We start from the raw sequence: 24,154 nt of genomic DNA on the forward strand, positions 1-24,154 counted from the left end.
AGCCCGGCGGCAGCTCCAGCTTTGTGCCTGCTGCCCGCCCAGGCCAGCCGGGCCCCTCACTGACCCCCGCATAGCCTCCTGGGCAAGCCCACCAGCTCCTCTCCCACCCGCCTGGCTGTGTTTGCGGGCGAGGCGGGGGCTGCTACTGCTGCGCCTTGGGTGGGAAGCTGAGGCTGTGGGTGGATATTCTTCTAAAGACGAGGTGACAGGGTGACTTGAGGTAAGGAGACTGAGTTGTGAACAGAACTTTCCAGAATCTGCTGCAGCACATTCTGAGACACCCGGGAGGGGGCCCCCCCACCCCTGGAGGGCCCTCCCATCCCCCGCCACTCGTCACCATTTTATTACAGAGCCTGATGTAACCTTCGTGGTGAAACGGTAAAATGTGGGTTGTATGGAGGCCAAGGCGGCAGGAGCCCGGGTAGCCAGGGCCCCCATCCACCCATCTCCTGAGCCCAGGAATCAAGGGCCCAACAGGGACAAGCAGGGGGTGCAGGGTGATGGGGAGCGAGGCGCCAGGCCTCCCTGCCCTGGGGCAAGTGGACCCTCTCTCAGGCGGCCTTTCTGCAGCCAAGGGCTGGGGGCGGGGCATGAGGGGAGCAGACCTGGCCATCCCCAGACCTCTGGCAGCCTGTCCCAGGAGGGGACAGGACAGCAGGCGGGGTTCAGCATCTCTGCCACAAAGTACACCCCCTTCCATGCCTCAGCCCCACTCTGAGTGTGTAGGGGCCCATCCTCAGCCCGTCCAGGGCTGGTCAGAGTGAGGCGGGGTCCTGATGGCCCAGACAGGGAAGGCCGGTCCTGTGGTGCTCAGACCTGGTGCTTTGCAGGATGGACAATGGGGAGGCCTGCTTTATTCTCAGCAGCCGGAACGAGGTGGACCGCACCGCTGCGGTGAGTGCCCCCCGGCCACCGGCCCCCCGCCTGCCCGCCAGCCAGAGGGGCAGAGCCCCTCCCCCAGCCTGCTGGCTGCCCTCAGCAGTGACCGTGGCCTCCCTGCTCAGGACCACCAGACCATACTGCGTGCCTGGGCCGTGAAGGACTTTGCCCCGAACTGCCCCCTCTACGTCCAGATCCTCAAGCCTGAGAACAAGTTTCATGTCAAGTTTGCAGGTATGTTTGGCCAGGAGTGGGGGGCACCCGTGTGGTCCAAGGGGAGCATGCTGGGGGTAGGGGTGGGGTTGAGGCAGAGCCCATGCAGGTGCTGCACCTGGGAGCCTGGGGGTCAGTGAGGGCAGGGGCCAAGGGCGGGGGAGGGGCAGGAACACCATCTGATGAGCACCTCTAAGATGAACAGATCTATGCTGGACACCTGGGGGGCAAAAGGTGTTGCCAGCTCCCTCCCCCCACTCCCAGCCCTGGAGCTCTCCGCCAAGCCTGGGAAACAACCACAGAAGAGCCAGGAGAATTAACAGCCTCGGGAAAGTGGGGCGCTGGAGGGAGCCTTCTAAGGAGACGAGGGGGCACCTACTGTGGGGGACAGTGAGAGGCGCTCAGTGACCCTGACCTTCCTGCCCGCAGAGCACGTGGTGTGCGAGGAGGAGTGCAAGTATGCCATGCTGGCCCTCAACTGCATCTGCCCAGCCACGTCCACCCTCATCACCCTGCTGGTGCACACGTCCCGCGGCCAGTGAGTTCTGCCCTGGGACCACCACGTGGCATGCAGCGTGCTGCCCTGGAGAGGAGCAGACACTGGAGGCAGGGGACGTGTTGAGGAGCCTGTGATGGGGGCGGGGGGGTGAGGAGCCCGAGATGGGAGTGGGTGGCGACCCGGGAGGACCCAGCTGGGAAGCAGTAGGTGCCTTGCCAGGATTGGGAGCTGGGGGCGGCCTTGGGGCTGCAGGGAATCACAGGCAGGGACCTCCATGAAGCACAGGGCCTAGTGGGGGTGGGGGGCTCAGGAGAGCCACCGAGTCTAGAAACAGCGATAGGGGCAGGGGTTGTGGTTGGGGGACACGCTTGGCCTGTAGGAGAAGGCGCGTTGGTGTTCAGCACCTGAGCTGGGGTCCCAGGTAGAGCGGGAGGTAAGGGGCTGCCCGGGACAGAGGAGGGGTCTCTCTAGCAAGACACCCCAACGGGTGGCCTTGGCTCCTTGTGGGGCCTGGGCGGCCCTCGGGGAGGGACCAAGGAGATGTCGGAGGACCCACAGGCCACAGAAGCCGGTCTTGACTCTGAAACCTTTTGACCCCCCTGAAAGCTGGACCATTATGTTCACAGCTCTTTAAAACTGGCGGAGGGACCCATCAGGCCACACCCGGGTGTAGTCTCCCACAGACGGGGAGGGGCGGGGTCAGGGGTCACGTTGCCTTCCACTCACCCTGGAAGCCTGGAAGCGGCCAGGCCAGGCGGGGCAACGGTGGGGGTGACGTCCTGCCCGCGCCCCAGGGAAGGCCAGGACTCGCCAGAGCAGTGGCAGCGCATGTACGGACGCTGCTCGGGCAACGAGGTCTACCACGTGCGGATGGGGGACAGCAAGTTCTTCCGCGAGTACGAGGGCAAGAGCTTCACCTACGCCGCCTTCCACGCACACAAGAAGTACGGCCCCTTGCACCCTGTCCAGGCCAAGGAGGGAGGGAGCGCTGAGCGGGACTCGGAGGCAGAAGTGGGCGGGACCTCGCCCACCGTCGGGAGGGTGGGCGGGGCCTCGGGGCCGGACGCCACGCCCACTCAGCGTGAGACCTGCGCCCAGCACCTCTCTCTGAGGCAACCCTCTGTGGGTCTTCGGGGTCCCGACCCTCACGAGGAGCCCGAGAGGGGCAGCTCTGGGCTCCACCCCCGTCCGTCCGTCCGCCCAGGTACGGCGTGTGCCTCATCGGCCTGAAGCGCGAGGACAACAAGAGCATCCTGCTGAACCCGGGCCCACGGCACATCCTGGCGGCCTCCGACACCTGCTTCTACATCAACATCACCAAGGAGGAGAACTCGGCCTTCATCTTCAAGCAGGAGGAAAAGCAGAAGAGGAAGGGCTTCGCGGGACAGGGGCTGTACGAGGGCTCATCCCGCCTGCCGGTGCACAGCATCATCGCCTCCATGGGTGAGGCCGGGCACCCGCTCCCACCTGGGCAAGCGGGCAGGGGCCCCACCGGAGACTCCAGTCCTCAGGCCTGCATGTAACCCTGGGCAAGCCCCCTCTCTCTGGGCCTCAGTTTGCACGTCGGTCCGGCGGGGTCATCCCTGCCTTCCTGTGGGGACATCACTGTCAGCACTGGGAGGGAGCCTCCACCCCCAGGACAGTCCCGGGAGGGGCTGCCAGCCAAGTCCAGCCACTCTGTTCCAGGGACAGTGGCCATGGACCTCCAGAATACGGAGTGCCGGCCCACACAGAGTGGCGGGGGCAGTGGGGGCAGCAAGCTGGCGCTCCCCACGGAGAACGGCTCAGGCAGCCGGCGGCCCAGCATCGCGCCGGTGCTGGAGGTGGCTGACAGCTCAGCCCTGCTGCCCTGCGACCTGCTGAGTGACCAGTCAGAGGACGAGATGACGCCGTCGGAGGATGAGGGGCTGTCCGTGGTGGAGTAAGTGTCTCGGGGCGGGGGGAGGACAGGCGCGCTCCAAGGGAGAGGGGAGGCACAGCATGTGCGTGCCTGGTGCCCAGGAAGAGGGGCCGCCAGCACTGGGCCTGGACCCATGCTCTGAACCAGGCTTCCAAACAGCCTCTGCGGAGACCTTGCTTGGCAAGTGGAATCTGGGGACCCAGCTCCTGGGCAGGAAGGCTGTGCTGTACCCCCTCACCCCTCCTCCTCCTCAGCCTCGCACTCTGGGCCGGCAGCCAGACCTGAGTACCACAGCCTACTTGATCGAGGCGGCTGCACTCTGAGCACGGTCTGCGGAGCCCTGGGTGAGGTGCCGTCCAGGTCCGGAGGCTGCTGCCCTGGGTTTGAGTCCAGATCTTCCTCTGAGATCATGAGACGGAAAAGACTCCAGTGTGTCCTGGAGTCTCAGCCATTTGGCCTCGTCCCAAACAGATAGGCAGCACCTGACCCCAGGGCCATGGCCAGTCACAGGCCTGCACAGCCTGTCCCTCTCAGCTGGGCTGTCATCGTGCTGTGGCCACTCTCTGCTCCTGCCTCTGTCCCTGGGGTGGAGTCAACGCACTTTAAAGATGGGTTGCTGGAACTGGGTCCAAGATCTAGGGGGCTCTACAGGGCTCCTGCACACTCGGAGCAGGTGGCAGACTGGCCTCTGACGCCGCCTCCCTTAAGCCAACTGGAGGCCGAGCAGAAGGCCAGCCCCTCTCCAGGTGGCCTGGTGGCCTACCACCCCACATGTCTGCACCGGACACTGAGGGGCCAGTGGGAAGGTGGGGGGCAGCCTGTGGGGCACCCAGCCCAGCCTGGCCACCAGTAGAACAGGGACCAAGGGCCAGCATCTGCCCCAGCGTTGGGGCACTGGGAACACCAGGGTAGGGGAACCCCTTAAGGCTCTTCTGTGGCTCCCAGGCCTGTGTGAGCTCATGTGTGTGTGTGTGTGTGTGTGTGTGCATTGCATGGAATCTCCTTCGATCTCGAGAGAACAGACACGGGTCCTGGTCACAGCCCTCCTTCCTGCCTAGGGGTTGAACAAAGGGGTCCTGGGGCTTCCTGGGCTGGAGGGGCGGTGGTGAGGCTCTGAGTGCCCCAGCCCAGTCTGGTCTGCGAGGCCTGGCGCCCCCGTGTGGCCACCCAGGGTGCGGGGCACATGTCTGAGGTTCCTGTCTCTCCCACCCCTCCAGGTATGTGAAGGGCTACCCTCCTAACTCACCCTACATCGGCAGCTCCCCCACCCTGTGCCACCTCCTGCCCGTGAAAGCCCCCTTCTGCTGCCTGCGGCTGGACAAGGTGGGTCACAGCAAAGATGGGGAGGCAGCAGGGACCCTGAGGACATCCTGACTCAAGTCCACCTCCCCGGTGTCTATTCCTCTGAGGGGGGCAGGTTCCCTCCCTCCTGCATGCGCATGTGTGTCTGAGGCGAGGGTGTGCCTCTCCTGACCACAGTCCACTTACCAGCACCAGGATGTGTGTGTCAGACCCTCAGCCCGCAGTCCAGCTGCCCTTCTTGCCAGAGCCAGTCCTGACCCACTTCTGCGTGCCCGTCATGCCTGCCTCCCTCCGTCTCAAGGCTCCTCGCCCCCACCTTCCCTGGGTTTCTTCCGTATTTGGGGAGTGCAGTCATCGATTCAGTGGAGCGTCCCTGAAGGGGGGCAACTCAGCCTTTGCGATGCTGCCTTAGAGCGTGTGGTTCGGGTCCACACCTGGTCTCCCTGGAGGAAATATAGCTTCACCTTTGCAGTCAGGACGTCACTGTGGGGAGACACGTGGGGACCGGGTACAAAAGCTGCTCATCACCGACCCCCTGATGCGTTTCCTCTGTAGTTGATGGATGCAGGTTCCAGTTCCTTCCATGTTTGAGTCCACTTTTCCCCGTGAGGAGGTTCTTCCCCTTTCTTAGCCATTTGTGCACATCAGTGTGGACTCAGCGTTTCACTCAGTAAACCCGCTGTGCATTACTGCCACGTCGGCTTTCTGTGCGGATCCTGCTGGTTTTGACACTCAGACTTTCCTGGTTTTGCTGATGGGGCCTCCAGGTCTTTCCGACGCGTCTCCTGATCTGTGAAGATGTCTGTGCTTCCGAACTAATGGTGCCTGCCCCCGCTTTTTGTTCCTACTCCAGTCCTGGGACTGGCTGCTGCTCCAAGAAACCTGATTCCTGTTAGTGGAAACCATGTTTAGAAACAAGATGGGGATTTGGGGTGCTCACTGCTGCCCTGCATCTGAGCCTCTCTGCAAAGAGCTAGAAAGTGGGCACACACACAACAGAATGTGTACACACATGACAAAATGTGCACACACATAAAAAAGTGTACACACCACTTGAAAGAATGTATACACACATGACAAAACGTGCACACACAAAACATGCACACACAACAGAATGTACACGCGTGATAAAACGTGCACACACAAACATGTATACATACGCACACGCTACAGAGCATTTACACACATGGCAGGACATGTGCACACAAGATGTGTACACACGCGCACACACTATGGGATGTGTATACACATGACAAATGTATGTATACACACAACATGTATACACGTGCACACACTACAGAATGTGTACACACATGACAAAACGTGCACACACAAAATGTGTATACACACGAGAGAATGTGTATGCACATAATATGTGTGTACACACGAGAGAATGTTATACACATAAGAAATGTACACACACATACAAAATGTGTACACACATGCACACACTATGGAATGTGTGTATACGTGACAAAATGTGTGTGTGAACACACAAAACATATACAAATGCACACACTACAGAATGTGTACACACATGACAACATGCACACTCAAAAACGTGTATACGCACGAGAGAATGTGTATACACATAAGACGCGTGCACACACGAAAGAATGTTATACACATAAGAAATGTGCAACACATACAAAACGTGTACACACATGCACACACTGCAGGATGTGTACACACAAGACAAAATGTGCACAAATACAAATGTGTCCATGCAGACACATCTGTGTCTGCATCTGCTAAGGCCACAAGCTCACAGACACCTCCCTTCCCACCCCCGCAGGGCCCCAGCTCGCTCTGTGGGGTATGGTGGATGGCTGGCCTGTAGCCCCGGTGACACCAGGTGCCATTTGGCCTCAGGCTTCCCTGGAGCACCCTCCCTCCCCCTCCATGGTTGATTCCAGCGTTCTCCCCTTCCAGGGCTGCAAGCACAACAGCTATGAAGATGCCAAGGCCTATGGCTTCAAGAACAAGCTGATCATCGTCTCGGCAGAGACGGCGGGCAACGGGCTGTACAACTTCATCGTGCCGCTGCGCGCCTACTACCGGCCTCGCCGGGAGCTCAACCCCATTGTGCTGCTGCTGGACAACAAGTGAGGGGCAGAGGGCAGGGCATGGGTGCCCTCACCTTTGGTGGGGAGTGAGGGGAGCGGCCCCACCCCGCCTGCCCCTTCCCACACCCTGGTGCTGCTCCATCATCCTCCCGATGACCATGAACCTCCCCCAGGGTGCACCCCAGCACCTCTACCCCCAGAGGCCTGCCAGCCCAGAGCTCAGAGTCCAGTCTCAGCTGTCCTGGGGCCTTGGTTTCCCCTTGGGGACAATAAAGAGCAGCCCCGTTGGCCTCTAAAGGGCCCCCGGTCCAAGCCATCATGGTCCTGGGGCCCCTGCTCCACCCAGGTCAGAACTGGTGTGGGGGTGGGGGAGCCAGGTGGATGCCTGCAGGCCCTGCTGTGCCCACAGGCCCGACCACCACTTCCTGGAGGCCATCTGCTGCTTTCCCATGGTCTACTACATGGAGGGCTCCGTGGACAAGTAAGGTGCCTCTCGGCAGGAGGACCCCCGCCCCGCTCTCCTCCCCCCAGGCGGGGCGTCCAGGGCCAAGTAGGGGGTGGCTGCACCCACGGGCGTGTCCCCGCAGCCTGGACAGCCTGCTGCGGTGCGGCGTCATCTACGCGGACAATCTGGTGGTGGCAGACAAGGAGAGCACCATGAGCGCTGAGGAGGACTACATGGCCGACGCAAAGACCATCGTCAATGTGCAGACCATGTTCCGGTGAGGCGCCGGGGTCACCCTGAGCTTCCCCTCGTCGGTGGCCAGGGGCCCCACCCCCAGCCCCTCCCCATGTCCATGACCAGGACCGCCCGCCCCAGGCTCTTCCCCAGTCTCAGCATCACCACTGAGCTCACCCACCCGTCCAACATGCGGTTCATGCAGTTTCGCGCCAAGGACAGCTACTCTCTGGCTCTCTCTAAACTGGAGAAGGTGAGTAGCCCCTCGCGAACCACCCCTTCCCCTCCCACCCCCACATGAAGTGCCCCTTCTGACTCTGCCCAGCTGAGGGCCTGCACCAGGCCTGGAGGGTGTGGGTGCCTGCCCTCCTCCGGCGGGGTTCTAGTCCCATTGTGAGGCTCTCGAGCGTGCAGCCCAGAGACTTTAGGGTCCTCGGCCAGGAGGGGACACCGTCCCCTTACGGCAAGGTCCATCCCGGCCTTGTGCTTGGCCAAGGCTGCTAGTTATACCAGAAATTACTAGCCCAGTGACACCAGCCCTGACACCACACCCACGTCTGAGCCATGTCCGTTCTGTCAAACGCCGGTGGGGACGTGTTCATCCTGGTACTGACGAGGGCTCTGGGACCAGAGCGGGGAGTGGTTGCCTCAGGTCACGCAGTGGCTCATAGGCCAGGTCAGCAGGGGCCCGGGGGGCACGGGGACCCGCCACGGACCAGTGTTGCCGCCCTGGCATGTTTGTGGACCCCAGGCCCTCCCCAGCCCCTGTCTGGGTCAGTGTAGCACTGCCCTCCACTGAAAGGCAGGGCCGCGCTCAGGTGGCCCCAGGTGAGACCAGGAAACAGGTGGGCCGCTATGAGGAGACCCAGCTAATGAAGTCGGGGGCAGTGACCATTCCCTGCGAGCCCAGACAGGGGTCCTTGTCAGGGGGCAGCTTGCATTTGCATGGCTAACCCCACACCAGGCCAGGCCTGGCCCCAAAAGCAGACAGGGGCAGCGTGGGAGCTCCACCTGCCCAGAACCCAGGTGGACGATGGAAGTACGTTTTGCCAGGAGGCCCATGGTGGCCCCGGAGCCCCTGGGTCGGTAGCCAGAGGCCTCAGTCAGCAGCCGAGGAGCTCAGGCTGTCCTGCCCCTGGAGGAGGCTTGGCCTGCACCCCACACGACAGCCCATTGGAGCCCACTCAGAGCCACTTCCTACCAGCCCGTGAGCTGATCCTCCGTCTGCTCAAACTGGGACTGTGGGCATCGGAAGCGGCCCCGGCCAGGACTGTGTCCAGGTGCTTGGGCCAGTCTGACCCAGTTCAGGCAGGATGACCAGCACAGAACTGGGGTCAGGGCTGACATCCTGGCGCTGGTCCTCACTCGCCGCCAGCTCCCTATGGGCCTGGCACCCTCACCTGTTCAGCCAGTGGGCTTGAAATAGATCCGTCAGCAGACACTGGCCTTCCTCAGCAGACACCACAAGTCCACCCCACTTTGCCCTCTGTGGCAGGCATCACCAGTTGACCACACCTTCCACCTTCCCCTGCAGCATCACCTCCAGGGAGGGGCAGGGGCAGGGGCGGCCCACTCCCCACCTCGTGCTCTGGTTTTGTGATGGGGAGAGAAGTTAGCAAGTGAGCACGTGTGACCTGGGGAGGCTGCAGCCCAGGGTTGAAGGCCCTGCCGATGGGTACGCTGGGCAGGGCCAGGCCCATGCAGTGCCTGGGGGCTGAGGACAGAGGGGCACAGAGCCACATGATCCACCCCCTCTGGAGAGATAGCCAGAGCCGGTGCCTCCCCCGACCTATGCACGCAGAAGATTCCACAGAGGACGGAGTGGGAGTGTGGCATCACGCTGTACATACAATCTGGATGAGGGGAGTCCTGTTTCGTGAGCGGAAACTGCAGGAACATCGGAAACGCTTCTGGCATTCAGATCAACGTGCTTCCCCGAGATCGAAGTGGCACTAGGGCGGGGGTGGGGGTGGGGGATTCAGGAAGGCGTGGAGGGCAGTGGCTGCATCTCCCTGGAGGTTCTCAGGAAGGTCTCCCAGAGGCTGGGCCACTGCCCACCCCACTCCCCACCCCGTCCCCAGACTCAGGTTCCTGGTGGCATCATCGTTTCAATATCCGCGGCACCTGTGACAGTGACGTCGACCAGGGCCCAGCCTGCCCATTCAGTCCTGCTCCCTCCAGACACGTGGTTCTCAGAAGGGCTCGTCCACGTGGGCTCCCATGTCTCGCTGTGACCTGTGACCTCAGAGCTTGGGCTACAGCCTCCAGTCCCTCCGTGGCCACTACAGAACAGGCGGCATGAAGCCACTGAAACATCAAGCCCTCCTTCGTCCACAGTCTCCCTGGACCCGCCCTCGGTCTTTGCTTCTCAAACCATTCACTGTTCTTAGTGAAGGGAAACCGACAGCTTTAATGATCTTGGGAGTCTCCCCACTTGTCCTCATAGCGTGTGGCGGGAGCGTGCAGCCTGGAGTCAGCAGGCCACGCAGGTTGGATTCCAGGGCTTGTCCATGATTCGTTCTTTCGGGACAGCAAAACGCCGCTCGGAACTGACACACTGTTTCCCTCTTGGACACCCATGTGCCAGCACACCCTCGGGCTCCCTGCTGCTGGGGAGGGACAGAGGTGAGGCCCGCTGTCCCAATGTTTGTCTGCCCTGCCGGCCGCCAGCCGAGTTTGCAGGAGGAAGCTGCCGCAGCAGGAAGCAGCCCCAGGAGAAGGCCCCGGGAGGGCTCCTGCGTCCCACCTTCTGTCTGTGTGGAGCGTGTTCTGGTCCAGAGGGAAGGATGACTTCCTGGGTTCAGAGGCACCCCTCAGTTGTAGGCCAACCTCACGCGGTGGAGACACGCGCCGAAAAAGTTCGCGTCCCAGAACCAGCATGGAGTGGGGAACACGATTCTGTGAAGGACCCTGAGATGGAGGAGGCCCTGGTTCGCCCCAGGGCCCCACGCCATCACCAGGGCGCTTGCAAGAGGGAGGCCAGAGGTCAGCCTGCCAGCCCTGGAGGTGGAGGAAGGGCCCAGGGCCATGGTTGGCTTCTAGAAAATGGGAAAGGTGCAGGAAAGGAGTCTCCTGGCCAGGCAGGGGTGGGGGAATTGGTCACCGGCGGGAGCCCTGTGACACGTGACTCCAGCCCCACATATCTGATCGGACTCACAAAATCTGATACCGTGAGAGAAGAACCGTGTGGTTCTGAGCTGCGGGTCTAAGGAATCCACGTGGGGCCTCGCGTTGCTGTGCTCACAGGGGAGGCAGGAGCTGTGACACGTGTCGCTGCTCACGAGCACGCCCTGCTGTCCTCGCCACCTCACTCACAGGACATGAGCTCCAGGACGAGTTGCTATGAGAGTGAAGGGCCCAGGGCGGCAGCGGCTGGGCATTAACCCCAGCACGGGCCCCTGGCTCTCGCCAGCAGAGCCATGAGTCCTTACTCCTGGCTCCGGCCCCCTGTGTCTGGGGGACACGAGCCGGGTGCTTGGCCTCTGTGTGGGGGCATCTGCTGGCCCGTGTTCATATACTCACCCCACACACGTGTGCATGCAAGCCCTGGGCTGCCCGCCCCGTGCGGCTGTGGCCGCGGGCACCAGCCCGTCTGAGCCGCCCTGTCTTGCAGAGGGAGCGTGAGAACGGCTCCAACCTGGCCTTCATGTTCCGCCTGCCCTTCGCCGCCGGCCGCGTCTTCAGCATCAGCATGCTGGACACACTGCTGTATCAGGTCAGCCTGGGGCCTGGCTGACGTCCGATCCTGAGCCACGTCCATCCTGGGTCCCCAGGAGACCAGTGGGACTGAGTGGCTCTGGGCCCCGTCCCTGACCGGGAGCCACAGGGGTTCACCCCTGAGCATCACCATCCTTTCCTCCCAGGAGGGTGCTAGCCTAGGGTCATTCCTGGCAGCCTTTGGGTTTCTGATCCCTTCTAGCCTAAGGCGCATGACCAGGCGAGCTACCAAGGCCAGGAAAGGCCGCCCAGCTCCATCTTCTGGCACGCTGTGCAGGGGACACTGTGGGTGCCCGGCGGGCATGTCCCGCCAGGGGGTGTGGAACTGCCCACAACGCTGGCCTCACTGCGGCCCCTCTCCTCCAGTCCTTCGTGAAGGACTACATGATCCCCATCACCAGGCTGTTGCTGGGCTTGGACACCACGCCGGGCTCCGGCTACCTCTGTGCGGTAAGTGCCTGGGCCGGAGAGGGGAGACGGGCGGGGCCAGATGGGGCGTGGGCGGGGTGGAGGGGCGTGGGCGCGGGGGTGGGGCCGGGGTCGGGGTGGGTGGGGTCGGGGGGCGGGGTGGGTCGGGCCTGGGCGGGTGGAGGAGCGGGGCTTGTGGCAGGCTGGGCTGGGCAGCCACGCCCTGCCGGGGAGGCGAGCACCGCCTCTGCGGCCTGAGGCCCGCCCAGCCCAGGCTCTGCGTTGCAGATGAAGATCTCGGAGGACGACCTGTGGATCCGCACCTACGGCCGCCTCTTCCAGAAGCTGTGCTCCTCCAGCGCCGAGATCCCTATCGGCATCTACAGGACCCAGTGCCACGTCTTCTCCACCGAGGTGCGGGGCAGGGGCCTGGAGATCCGGGCCCTTTTGGGGTCAGGTTCACAGGGGCCCACATGGTTCCTTGGGGCGCTTTGGGGGAGGGGAGAGCACCGAGGGGCGCCCGTGCGCCGCCAGACCGTGCAAGGCGGCCTGCCCGCGAGTTATGAGCCCGCCGGGTGGGGGGGGGGGCGGGGAGATGGCGGGGGGGGGGGGCGGGGGGGGGGCGGTCAGACAGCCTTGGTGGTCAGGGTAGGAGGAGCCCCCAGGTACTCAGGTGGCTCTGGTTTCCTTTGCAGCCCCCCGACCTCAGGGCCCAGGTGAGTGGTCCCTTCAAGCCCACGGGAGTGCCTAAGCTCAGCCCCACGCAGGCCTGGCGGGGGCAAGGGTGGTCAGGAAGCAAGTCCCCAGGTGGCACCAGCCAAGGTGCAGCTCAGAGAGGACTCCTAGCATCACTCTCCTCCCCCGTGCAGATGGGGAAACTGAGGCCGGGGTGGGAAGCCCAGGGTCCCCCCACGCCCAGGCTGTCTGCCCCTCAGGGCACAGCCCCCATCCTGGCAGGTACCCCTTCCTCCCCTCATCTGTCCCCACTTCCACACCCCCCAGGCCCCATGTCACCCACCAAGCCTTGCAAGGCTCTGCACGTCCCAGCCCACCATCGGGCTGCCCCTGTTCTCTCCTGCCCCTGCGGTGAGGAAACTGAGTCTCCTAGAGGGGCTGTTCCCTCCCCTACCCCACCGTGGTAAAGTCAGAACACGCTGCCCCAGAGAGGTGGAGGGAGGCCCACCTCTCACCAGCAAGTCAGGGACGGGCCTGAGCCAGGGTCTGGGGAGAGGAAGGGACTTCCACCTGAGAGAAGAAGGGCCTGGGGTTCCCCCGGAACTGTGACTGTCCTCCCCATCACCCCAGCTGCTCCGTGGGTCCCCCCAGTCCTCTGCCCAGCTCCCGTTCCCCTTCCCTGTACCTGCCCCCGCCCCGCCCCTGTCCCGGGACACCCTTCCCCTCCCAGGCCTCACCCCTCCTCCCCGGCCAGTCCCAGGTCTCGGTGAGCGTGGAGGACTGTGAGGACACTCGGGAGGCAAAGGGGCCCTGGGGTGCACGGGTGGGCACGAGCGGTGGCAGCACCCACGGCCGGCACACGGTGGGCAGCGACCCAGCCGAGCACCCGCTCCTGCGGCGCAAGAGCCTCCCATGGGCGCGGAGGCTGAGCCGCAAGGGCTCCCGGCACACGGGGAATGCGGCAGCCGAGTGGATCAGCCAACAGCGGCTCAGCCTGTACCGGCGCTCGGAGAGGCAGGAGCTCTCAGAGCTGGTCAAGAACCGCATGAAGCACCTGGGGCTGCCCACCACTGGCTACGGTAAGGGGCAGGGCGTCTGTCTGCTCTCCTGGCCCGTGTGGGGAGGGGGGCTCCCCTAGATCCAGCACCAAGCCCGGCAAGGAAGGGTTCATTCACCCTCTGCTCTGGGGCCTCAGTTTCCACATCTGTAGGAAAAAAGATGCCTATTGCCTGAGCCAGTAGGCAGCCGTCCTGGAGGAGGCGGCTGTGGGTGGGGACAGCCTTGCCAGGCTCCATGAAAGCCAAAGGCACCGGCCTCAGCCAGGGGGCAGATTGGCCACCTCCGGCCGGTCCTGCCGGGATCAGGAACACAGGACCCCATCATGTTCCTCTGAGGATAGGAACAGGGGCGTGGCGGGGACACCCCAGAGCCCTGGCCACCCCTCCCCGAACCCTCCCTGCAGCTGGAGCTTGTGTGGGATAGGGGCGGCGCAGGTCAGGGGGCCCAGCACCAGGACACTCCACCACTGCTCCTGGGGCAAGGCCACCCCATTCCGGCGACTTCAGGGCGCCGTCGCCAGGGCGTTTGTTGTCGTCAGCAGATTTTCTCTGTCGCTTGATTCGGGGAAAAGTTTGTGACTCTGACCGTGAATGGAGCTGGGGTCCCCGGCCGGGCCCGAGGAGACTGGCCCGCCCCTCCCTCGCTCCAGAGATGCTGCCTCTGTTGATGGGGCTGAAAGGGGCCCAAGCCCCCCGCCCCTCCACTGCAGCCTGGCCTCATCCACACCCCAGGCTGGGTGGAGGCTCTGACCTCCGCTAGGCCCCGTCTCTGGGGGACTCTGCCCCACACCCCACCTCGGGCCTGGCTATATTTTTCTGGGCACCCACTCCCCTACCCCGCCACCTGCTGCTCACCTCCTGGGCCAGGGGCCCTCAAGCCCGTCCAAGTGGGACCAAGCGGCTTTGGGCTTCACCCAGAACTGCCCAAGGGTCTCTCGGGTCTGGCTGTATGCCAGGCCCAAGGAGATCGCCCTCTGGGAGAGCCGCCCAGCCCCTCCCGGCCACACCCCTGCCACACGGCGTACGTTGTCCACTTTGCGCCCTTTCCCCGGGCGTGTGCTGTCACCCCCATCCCGGGTGGCGTGCAGGCTGCTCAGGCTCCCAGTGGGGGTCCCGTTTCACGGCCCCATGTAACACCCTGGCAGACAGACGCTCAAGCCCAGCTGAGCCCCAGAGCAGGCCCCTGCCCCTCGGGGCTCCCCTGGGCCTCCCCGCCAGAGCTTGGCAGACAAAGAGCCGACTTCGCTTTTGGGACAGACGGCCGCCTGCGGCCTGCGTGCACCTCCCGCCCCTGCTCTGCCAGCCACCTCCTCTGCGCTGCTCGCTGACCTCAATCTCTCTCTCTGTTTCTGTCTGTCCCTCTTCCTGTGTGTTCCGTAGAGGATGTAGCAAATTTAACAGCCAGTGATGTCATGAATCGGGTAAACCTGGGATATTTGCAAGGTAATTCTGCTCCCGGGGCCGGAGTCTGGCATAGGGGGCGTGCCAACCCTTCCTGATGGTCCACCCGGTGGCCGCCCGCCCCGGCCAGGCAGGCAGACAGGGCGAGACACGAGAGAGGGTCCCTCCAGGCAGGGCCCCACGAGCTCCCAGGCCACCCCACTGCAAGGACCCTAACTTTCTCCCCACTGACTGCTGACTTCAGCACGGCCCCCTGCACCCCAGCCCTTCTGCCCACTTTGTTGTCTGAGATAAGCCCTACTCTGGACACGCAGGCAGCCACTGGCCGGCCCCTGGGAGCCCACCCAGCTCTCAAGAAGCACCGGCATGGAGCACCCCAGGCCAGGGTACCCGCGCCCCCGGCGTGGTGGAGCACAGTGAGACCTGAGCTGGCGCCTGGGGCCTTGAGGTCTGCAGCACCCTGAGCCTTCGAGGGCCACCCAAGCCAGGTGGACGGTTGACCTCCACTCCCCAGCTGGGGCTTCACGAGATGGGGACCACTTCAGTTGAGACAAAGCCTGATGTACCACATTTTCATCCAGGTGCTCAGGTGCTGCTTGGGCCCCTGTATCTTCCAAGAAGACACCCCGCAGCCCCCAGACCCCAACAGGGGTCAGAGCAGAGTCCAGGCCCCAGACCTCACTGCTGGGACCCCTTCCTTACCTGGGGGCTCCCCAGGCTCAGAGCTGTGCAGGCCTCCTGAGCCCAGGTGGGTGTTAGCTCAGATGGGCCAGTTTCTGAGGACAGCCGGGGCAAACAAGACTCAGGATTGAGAAGCTCTGGGGTGCACCGCGGGGGAGCTGCGGGGTGGCCCAGGGGGCAGAGCCCTGACCACACCCCACCCCCCGCCCCGGGTTCCTGTGTTTTTCTTCAGTTGCACCCACAACCGTGTTCACAGCAGACTCCCCACTAGGCCAGCGCGAGTCCGAGCCTGGGGCTGCCCCGAGCGGGAGGGCTGGGTCGCCACCTCCCTGTGGCCGGCTGCACCCCTACTTCTCGCCAAGGCTCGCAGGCGGGGTGGCCGCACCCACAGGGTCACCGCATGGTGTTTGCTGAGCCCCTGCCCCTGGGGTGTGGACGTTGAGAGGTGCCTGGGCCAGGACCTAAAACCAGAGGAGAGGCTGGTCCCAGGGGGCTGCAGGGCGGTCCTCCAGGGGGACACCGCCACAAAGCCCCCTCCCCGAGCTGGGTGCAGATGAGGGAGGAGACGCCCCCAGCCGTGACATGTAGACACAGCCCCTTCTACACAGTCACCCCTGGGGGGAGTGGTCCAGCTGTCCCCAGTTCACAGTTCTGGGGCAGGGCCTCCAGAGGAGTGGTGTGGACCCCCAGGGGCTGTCGAGAGACTGGTCTGCGGGTCCAGGGAGGAGCCCCCATGGAGGGGCCCCTTGGTCATGGGCCAGCCCCCGGCCCCACAGCAGGCGCGATGAGGTGGCCCCTTCTGGGAAGTCGGGGTCAGGGCCTCGTGGGTCACCCAGTCCCCGGGCGTTACAGCCGGACCCCACGTGCCTCCCCCCGCCACCTCTCAGCCCAGCACCCCCAGAAACACAAAGCCGGGCCCAGCTGGGGCTGGGACAGCCCATAGCCCGCCCACCCCGGGCAGAGGCAGGGCCCAGGCCAGGTGGGGAGGGGCCGGTGAGGCAGGGGCCACGCCCACCCTCTGCAGCCCCGCCCCTGAGTGAGATGGACAGGCGACCCCGTCCCTTGTCAGCCTCTCCGTTTTCCTTGTTCTTGGCTGTGCTCAGGGGTACAGGGTGCACCAAAGCCTCCCGCTCCCGCCCGCACCTCCGCTGCCCCAGCCCGCTCTTTGCTGCCCTCCCTGGACATGCGCCGCCTCCATGAGCCAAGCCCGCCAGGGACCCCGTGCGGTGGGAGGGGTGGGGGTCAGGCCATCCACTTGCTGGGTGGGGACACAAGCCTGGAGCAGGTGATATCTGTAAGCCCCGACCCCCGTTTGGTCTGCACCCCCACCGCCAGCTGTCCCCTGAAGCATGCCGGACTCCACCTGCTGCCATGGGGGGGTCCCGAATCCAGAGTCAGATTCGGCCCTGAGCTCACCAGTTCAGGGAAGTCAGCCGCAGCACCCCTTGCTGACCCGCTAGCAGCTGTCCCACCTTCCCTGAGTCCCTGACCCCCATGGCCAGGGAGCCCTCCCGGGACGGGAGGGGCTGGGGCAGAGGTCACCCAGGGCCCTACCCAGCCCCGCACCAGGGCTGTCCCCCCCAGTGCCCAGTCCTGGGTCAGGAGGTGCCTTTAGGCATCGCCAGATGTGTAAACTGAGGCCACGAGCCATCCACCTCCTGCCACTCACTGAGCGCAGGGTCACTGCTGGACAGTGGCCAGCCCGACCCCATAGTTGGCCAAAGAGACATCTATGTGGTGGCCAGGGTTTCTCTAGAACCAGTTCACACCCCTATGGGTCGCATCCTGGGGCCACCCCGAGAGCCGGACACTGGGCTGGCTGTACCCGTGGTGGGCAGTGGCCTGGCCCTGTGCGTGCCAGAGGGGACCTCCGGCAGGGTGAGCCGGTCGGACTCTGGGCTGATGCTGCCGGACAGGTTTTGGGAAACAGAGGGCAAGTCCAAGATTGACAGCTGAGGAGGGGATTGGGGGTGGCCTGTATGGGGCAGGGGTGCTGGGAGGGGGGTGAATGAGCCTGGGTTGGGTGTGTGTGTAGGTGTGTCGTTGTGTGCTGGTGTGTGCACACGTGGAGGTGTGCACAAGTGTGCTCCACATTCAGGGTCACCACCTCCTAAGATGCTGGTGACTCAACAAGCTACGGGGACGGGCAGGGGTGGTGGCTGCTCCCTGCCGGTGCAGTGCTGGGCTGAGGCCCACGTGGATCAGGGAGGATCGGCCAGGCTGGGTTCCCCAGGACAGGGCTCGGGCGGGACGGCCCCACAGCCAGGAGGATTCTGCAGCTGACTGGAGCTGCCAGCTCCTCGGGGCCCGGCGGAGCAGAGGTGGGCAGGGGCTGAGGGGTGACCGCCCGCCGGGCCCTGTCTCCTCCGCAGACGAGATGAATGACCACCAGAACACCCTCTCCTATGTGCTCATCAACCCCCCGCCCGACACGCGGCTGGAGCCCAACGACATTGTGTAAGTACCGCATCCCCAGGCGAGTGTAGACACCTGCCCTTCACCACATGGACTGGCACTGCGCACCCACATGGGCGTCCAGCCTGGCCTCCGGGGCAAAGCGTGAGGCCAGCACCCTCCACCCTTCCCACAGATATCTCATCCGCTCCGACCCCTTGGCCCACGTGGCCAGCAGCTCCCAGAGCCGGAAGAGCAGCTGCAGCAACAAGCTGGCCTCCTGCAACCCTGAGACTCGGGACGAGACACAGCTCTGATCTCCTTGCAGAGTCCGCAAGCCCATGATGCGTGTGCGTGGGGCCCTGCCCGGTGCCCAACCCCGAGATGCTCCTGGGACTGTCAAGAGGGAGCGGACCTTAGCTGGGTGAAGGCTCGGGCTGCCCTGGGCACCGCCAGACGCTGGCGGGAAGACTTTTTAACCTGTTTTTATGAGTCTATACAACCCTGATCCTTTGCACAAACGCACCGCAACTCGTGACCGAATCTGGCCACGGCAGAGGGAGAGGAGCCGGGCTGGACCACGGGGTGAGGCTGGGGTGGATCAGACAGGTGCTCGGGCCGGGGGCTCACACCGTGATAGGAGAGGGATGCTGCAGCCCAAACTTGCCATGTTTCCTCAGCTGTGGACCAGTCTAGCCTGTGGCTCTTGGCCAAGCCACAGGGTGGGGGGGCCGCCCTTCTCACCTGGGTCCCCTGTGCGCTCATTTGAGAAGGAAAGGGAAAGCAGGAGGGTTTTCAGCTTGGCCAAGCCCCTGCCTGCAGCAGTATGGGCTCTGGAGAAGCGTCAGGGTGGGGCCCGGCTGCGCACTGGGGATCCCGCGGCCCGTGACTTTGTGGAAGAGACTCGGACAACTGCCTTTTCCTGTATTTTTACGCTGAACTTTTGCAGCCGCACCATCTGACACCCTTTTAAACGAGAAATCTGAAGCACAACACAGCCGCTGGGCTGCTGCCGGCCCACGTCTCCAGGACGGGGACTTCTTATCACGGAGGGACTCTGGGCGTTACCTCGGTTCCTTTGTGACTTGCTGACAGGTTTGCACGCTCAGTGCTGGAAACTCCCATTAAATGGATGCACTCTGCAGACAGGAGGTCCCCTCGTGAGGCATTCTCTCCGTGGTTGCATGCTCTGGGCCTGGGTCTGCCCCAGCCGCCCAAGGGTTAGGAACAACCCCTGGGACCCCACAGGAAAGCCCCCAACCCAAGGAAATGAGGCTGGCCCGGGTCCTCCCCAAAAGCAGGAAGCAAGTCAGCTGGAGGCAGGGGTTCCGGGCCGAGCCCCGGGACAGGTCTGTGCGCTTCCCCAGCACAAAGACACCCCTGTTGGTTCTCAGCTGGGGGCTCTTGCTCTTACAGAGTACCCCCAAGAGTCTGGCAGGGAAAGGACCAACCCAGCCCCCAGGGGGGTGTGGCTCCAGGCCAGACAGGTGCTGGAGTGGCCTGCCCCCAGGGAGCGACATAACTCAGGGCCACCCTCCCCTTCTCCAGTCAAGGCCGCACGTCCAGCTCACCCCCCACTGGCTGCCCGGGACCCTCTCACCTAGAGAGGGTCTCCACGCCTGGGGTGGGGGGAGCTGCTGGGACAGTGTGGGCTGTGGGGGGTCAGGAAGGGTGTCTGATTGAGGAGGGGAAACTCAGGGGCCCTCGATGGGGTGACAGGCTGTTGATGTGGGCTCGGGTGGCCTCTGGGGTCAGGGCCTGTCCCAGTGGGGTGTCAGTGGCTCCCAGGGTCCTGCCAGTGACTGTTCCCTTCCGCACCCGCCACCTCTCCTGGCACCCACGTGCTAGCTCCCTGAGAGGAGGAGGCCCCTGCAGGAGTGGAGAATGAGGGGACCTTCTTGGCTTCTGGAGCAGGGTCTCCATCCAGGTGGGGTTGCAGCCCCTCAGTCCCCCACTGGGAAGACAGCATCCGACTGGGATCTCTGGAGGTGTCTGCTTGAGTGTGGGTGCAAGGATGGGCGGTGAGGAATGGGGTCTCCTCTGGGCCAGACACGCTCCTACCCAGACGCACTCTCACACCCATTGCCACATGCAGAGGCTTCAGCAAAGGCCTGAGACTGGATCCAGGCATCCTGACCCGGCAAGCAGAAGACATTTCTCAATGTTTTGACAGGTTTTCAGACATATAAAATGAGAGAGACACCTCTGATTTTTTTAATTCCTGTAGAAAGCTGGTCACGACCATGACACCGGCGACAAGCGGGCTGTTGTGGCTCGTGACGTGACGTGGCCTGGGAACGCCGGCCCTGAGGTGCCCGTCCGCCTCCCCCCAGAGCTGAGCATTTAGGGATGGACGTGGGGCAGGTGTGAACTGACTCAGGGCAACCACCCAGAATCTCAGAAAGAAGTGCGTTCAGTAGCTGGGAGATGAAAGGAGATGGAATTGTATTAAGCGCTTATTAAAAGCAGAGTGGGCAGAAAAAGGGACAAAGTGTGCACAGCACAGTCAGGAGCAGGGCAGAGACCACCCCACCCCCAGCCCCTCAGAGGCCCAGCCTCGGGAGGACGCTGGCCCACCCGTCGTGGACACGAGCTCGGCTGCCAGGCAAGAGTCCACACGACCACAAAGCGGGCACCCCCATGACATTCGCACCTCGTCTTCACCCCAGGCCAGACCAAGAGTCTCAAAGGTGCCTCTCCCTCTGGGGGCTCAAGTTCAGGTCAGGATCCTTGGCAGCTGAGCCCCCTGTCGGGTGGGCATCTCAGGAATCGCGGCATTTTCTTGTGAGATTGGTGAGCTATGGCTTCCCGTATCTTGGGCAGGGCTGTGTCCCCGGTGCCAGACAGGCGTGCTGGCTGGGCTAGGGGCACACAGGCATGCCGTCCGGGACCTCAGCCCACTGCCCTACTGCCAGCCTTGCCCCCCTGGGGCTTGAGAGGCTTGGATGGGGCCTCCAGGGGAGGAGTTCTCCAGGGCAGCCAGCTGACCAGGGCCACGTCCAGGCCCGGTGAAGTCCGTGGAAGCTTGAGTGCCAAGCAGGGTGGTCTCAGAGGACTCAGGGATGCCCAGAGAAAGTAAGTAAAAATCTTTACCCAGGACTGCTCCAACTCCAGCCTCCCAAGTTCTAGATGACCACATGGGTTCACAGTGGGCCTCCATTCCAGCCCTGGGCACCTCCAGGAGACCACCCAGCCCCCACAGATCCCTTCTCTGGCTGGGACCCCCATTATCTCCAGGGTCTCTCCAGGGCTCTGCAGGGGAGAACAGCTCACCCAGAGAGCCTTCCTGCTGCCCCAACTGTCCCAGGGACCCAGGCCACAGCCCCCGGGATGCCAGGCAGGGACTGCAGACTCGCTCTCAGCATCCATAGCCCCTCTCCAGCCCAACAGCTCCAGGAGTCTGGATGGAGGGGTCACGGGGAGCCCATCGGCCCCCTTGGTGCTGAGGCAACCCCTGTGGCTGGTTCCCAGCTATCCTGCTGCACAGGGTGGGTTGGGGGTCTTCCCAGGGGAACCCTCCCCAGGGCCTCCCCAAAGAGCTGGTGCTAAGCCTGGGTCCTCAGCAAGAGGGGCTGCAATGGACAGGGAGCCAAAGAAGTCTAGAACCTCTGCTCATCACAGCTCCATCAAGAGAGTGCAGAAGCTCTGGAGGCAGAAGATAACTAATACACAGAATATATCTTTTACGGGGAAAGAAGCAGAACACTTGAAGAGACATTTCACAAAAGAAAAACAAGATGACCAACAAGGACATGGAAATGTGCTGCATTCATCTCTACCCAGGAAAACAGCAATTAAAATCACCAAGAGCAGGGGTTATATTCCAAATACCAAAAGTAACAGTCAAAAACACAAAAAGCCAGGGAGTTCCCTGGGGGCCCAGGGGTTAGGGTTCCGGCTTTCATTGCCACGCGGTTGTTGTTCCGTTTGCGACCCCACGGACCGCAGCACGCCAGGCCTCCCTGTCCTGCACTGTCTCCAGGAGCTTGCTCAAACTCATGTCCATTGAGTCGGTGATGCCATCCAACCATCTCATCCTCTGTCGACCCCTTCTCTTGCTCCCTTTCCCTGCATCAGGGTCTTTTCCAGTGAGTAGGCTCTTTGCATCAGGTGGCCAAAGTATTGGAGCTTCAGCATCAGTCTTTCCAATGAATATTCAGGGTTGATTTCCTTTAGGATGGACTGGTTGGATCTCCTTGTAGTCCAAGGGACTCTCAAGAGTCTTCTGCAGCACAACAACTCAAAAGCATTAATTCTTCAGCACTCAGCCTTCTTTATGGTCCAACTCTCACATCCATACATGACTACAGGAAAAACCATAGCTTTGACTAGATGGACCTTTGTCAGGAAAAGTGATGTCTCTGCTTTTTGATATGCTGTCTAGGTTTGTCCCTGATAGCTCAGTTGGTAAAGAATCTTGGAGAAGGCAATGGCACCCCACTCCAGTACTCTTGCCTGGAAAATCCCATGGATGGAGGAGCCTGGTAGGCTGCAGTCCATGGGGTCGCTAAGAGTCAGGAATGACTGAGCGACTTCACTTTCACTTTTCACGCGTTGGAGAAGGAAATGGCAACCCACTCCAGTGTTCCTGCCTGGAGAATCCCAGGGACGGCAGAGCCTGGTGGGCTGCCGTCTGTGGGGTCGCACAGAGTCAGACACGACTGAAGCGACTTAGCAGTCACCTGCAATGCAGGAGACCCCAGTCCGATTCCTGGGTTGGGAAGATCCCCTGGAGAAGAGAACGGCTACCCACTCCAGTGTTCTGGCCTGGAGAATGCCCGGTGGGGCATTCCCCCTGGGGCGCCCGTGGGCCTGCTCACCTGCTGGGGCCTTGAAGTCCGTCCGAGCCCAGGAGAGAGGGTGACAGCAGGCGCCGTGTTCAGGGCTCCTGGTCTTGGGTCCCCAGTGCCCAGCCCTGAATCAGCAGCTGAGGCCCCCTAGAAAGGCCTCTGGGGACTTTGCCTGTGGTGGCGGTCCATCTACACAGCAGGAGACTGAACCTCTGGCTGTCACACCTCTGGGGACACTCTAAGTGACCAACTTCCCGTGACCGCCTTTGCCTGACGCACCTGCTGGTACGGCAACGCTCTGGCTTGCATGCTGGTGGTGCCAACGCTCGCCACCTGTCCTCCGCTTTTCTAGGAGGGCCTTCACCTCTCAGCTAATAAAGACCTTTAGGGCGTTTCTTTTCCTGCCTTTAATCCCGATGCCTTATTATGACAACTCAGATATCCGGGAGAACCTTGGCTATGGACTCTGGCCTCCGGCGACCTGGGCTCCACCCTGACCTAACGGGGGACACTTCCAGAGCTTCACTGTTAAGGAGGGGTCTGCTGGAAATCCCTGCTGAGTATTATCAGAGTATGAGAATTCTAACTGTAGCACTTTCATCCTGAATAATACATGCTGAGTGTGATCAACTTGTTTCTACCCCTGGTTTTCCTCTTCGGCTCTCCACATGAATCACGCGGATACGTTCTCTCATGATGAACGTTTATTCCTGTTTAGATGCTGTCGAGCATGATGTCTTCGTCTGGGTTCCCTTGACTTTTTATCCCAGTGTTTGTACACATTATGCTCGGCAGCAGGAACTGGACCGTAATCTTATGCTCCTGGGCCTCTGGCCAGGTTTTGATGCAGAGAAATCTAGTTTTATTCATCAGTCTACAGGTGTCCTCGCATGGACCCCAGCCCGAGCCTCCTCCCCCGGACACACCTGAGCCTGAGACCAGGGTGTCTCCCAGGCGACGACGTGACACAGTCTACACGGCAGGGCTTCTCTTGGCGGCACACAACAGTGGTGTGTCTTAGACTTCCGGACGCCTTAGACCAGCGAGCGTGGGTCCTTCTAGTCAGCGGTCTAGAGGCTCCAGGACAGGGCGCCCAGGGGACGCCTGGCACACACTCCCCCTCAGCAGCGGAGCTGCCCTAAGCTCTGAGGCCAGTGACGCCTAATGCTGGAAACTTGTGGAACCCGCCCCAGGGGGAATGCCCCACCGGTGCACCGACCACCCCCTGGAAGAGGCATCTCAGCACCCACAAGCTGAACAGCAGTGTGAAGAAAGACACGGAAATAAGGACGTACTTTCCACCCCGCAAACAGCCGCTCTGCCCTTCCATCGTCTCATGCTTCGGCTGACCAACTCCTACTAATAAAACTGGACCAGACACCAATGTAATGGAGAAGCAAAACCTTTAGGGATGACTTTAGTGGCAAGTGCTGAGGACCACTCATTTTAAAATAAGAATAAACACTCAAACTTTATATCAAGTTCTGTGCAT

General features: G+C 62.5%; 1 protein-coding gene across 10 annotated transcripts in view; it reads left to right on the plus strand.

The window, feature by feature from the left end:
- Positions 1-19,023, plus strand: part of KCNT1 (potassium sodium-activated channel subfamily T member 1) — a 67,103-nt gene extending 48,080 nt beyond the window's left edge. For 5 of the 10 annotated variants that reach the window (XM_070799548.1, XM_070799543.1, XM_070799544.1 and 2 more), the window contains 19 exons: positions 831-894; positions 1,005-1,113; positions 1,522-1,630; positions 2,386-2,535; positions 2,796-3,034; positions 3,278-3,512; positions 4,709-4,814; positions 6,726-6,898; positions 7,269-7,340; positions 7,447-7,581; positions 7,680-7,791; positions 11,152-11,253; positions 11,622-11,705; positions 11,952-12,077; positions 12,359-12,379; positions 13,093-13,417; positions 14,777-14,839; positions 17,851-17,935; positions 18,069-19,023. In XM_070799548.1, coding sequence (XP_070655649.1) covers positions 831-894; positions 1,005-1,113; positions 1,522-1,630; positions 2,386-2,535; positions 2,796-3,034; positions 3,278-3,512; positions 4,709-4,814; positions 6,726-6,898; positions 7,269-7,340; positions 7,447-7,581; positions 7,680-7,791; positions 11,152-11,253; positions 11,622-11,705; positions 11,952-12,077; positions 12,359-12,379; positions 13,093-13,417; positions 14,777-14,839; positions 17,851-17,935; positions 18,069-18,189 — 2,431 coding nt within the window. In that variant the 3' untranslated portion in view covers positions 18,190-19,023. The other 5 variants (XM_070799551.1, XM_070799552.1, XR_011569488.1 and 2 more) reach the window with 4 other exon arrangements.
- Positions 19,024-24,154: the final 5,131 nt, after the last annotated feature.

Source organism: Bos indicus, chromosome 11, assembly GCF_029378745.1.
Source record: "Bos indicus isolate NIAB-ARS_2022 breed Sahiwal x Tharparkar chromosome 11, NIAB-ARS_B.indTharparkar_mat_pri_1.0, whole genome shotgun sequence".
Classification (NCBI taxonomy): Eukaryota; Metazoa; Chordata; class Mammalia; order Artiodactyla; family Bovidae; genus Bos; species Bos indicus.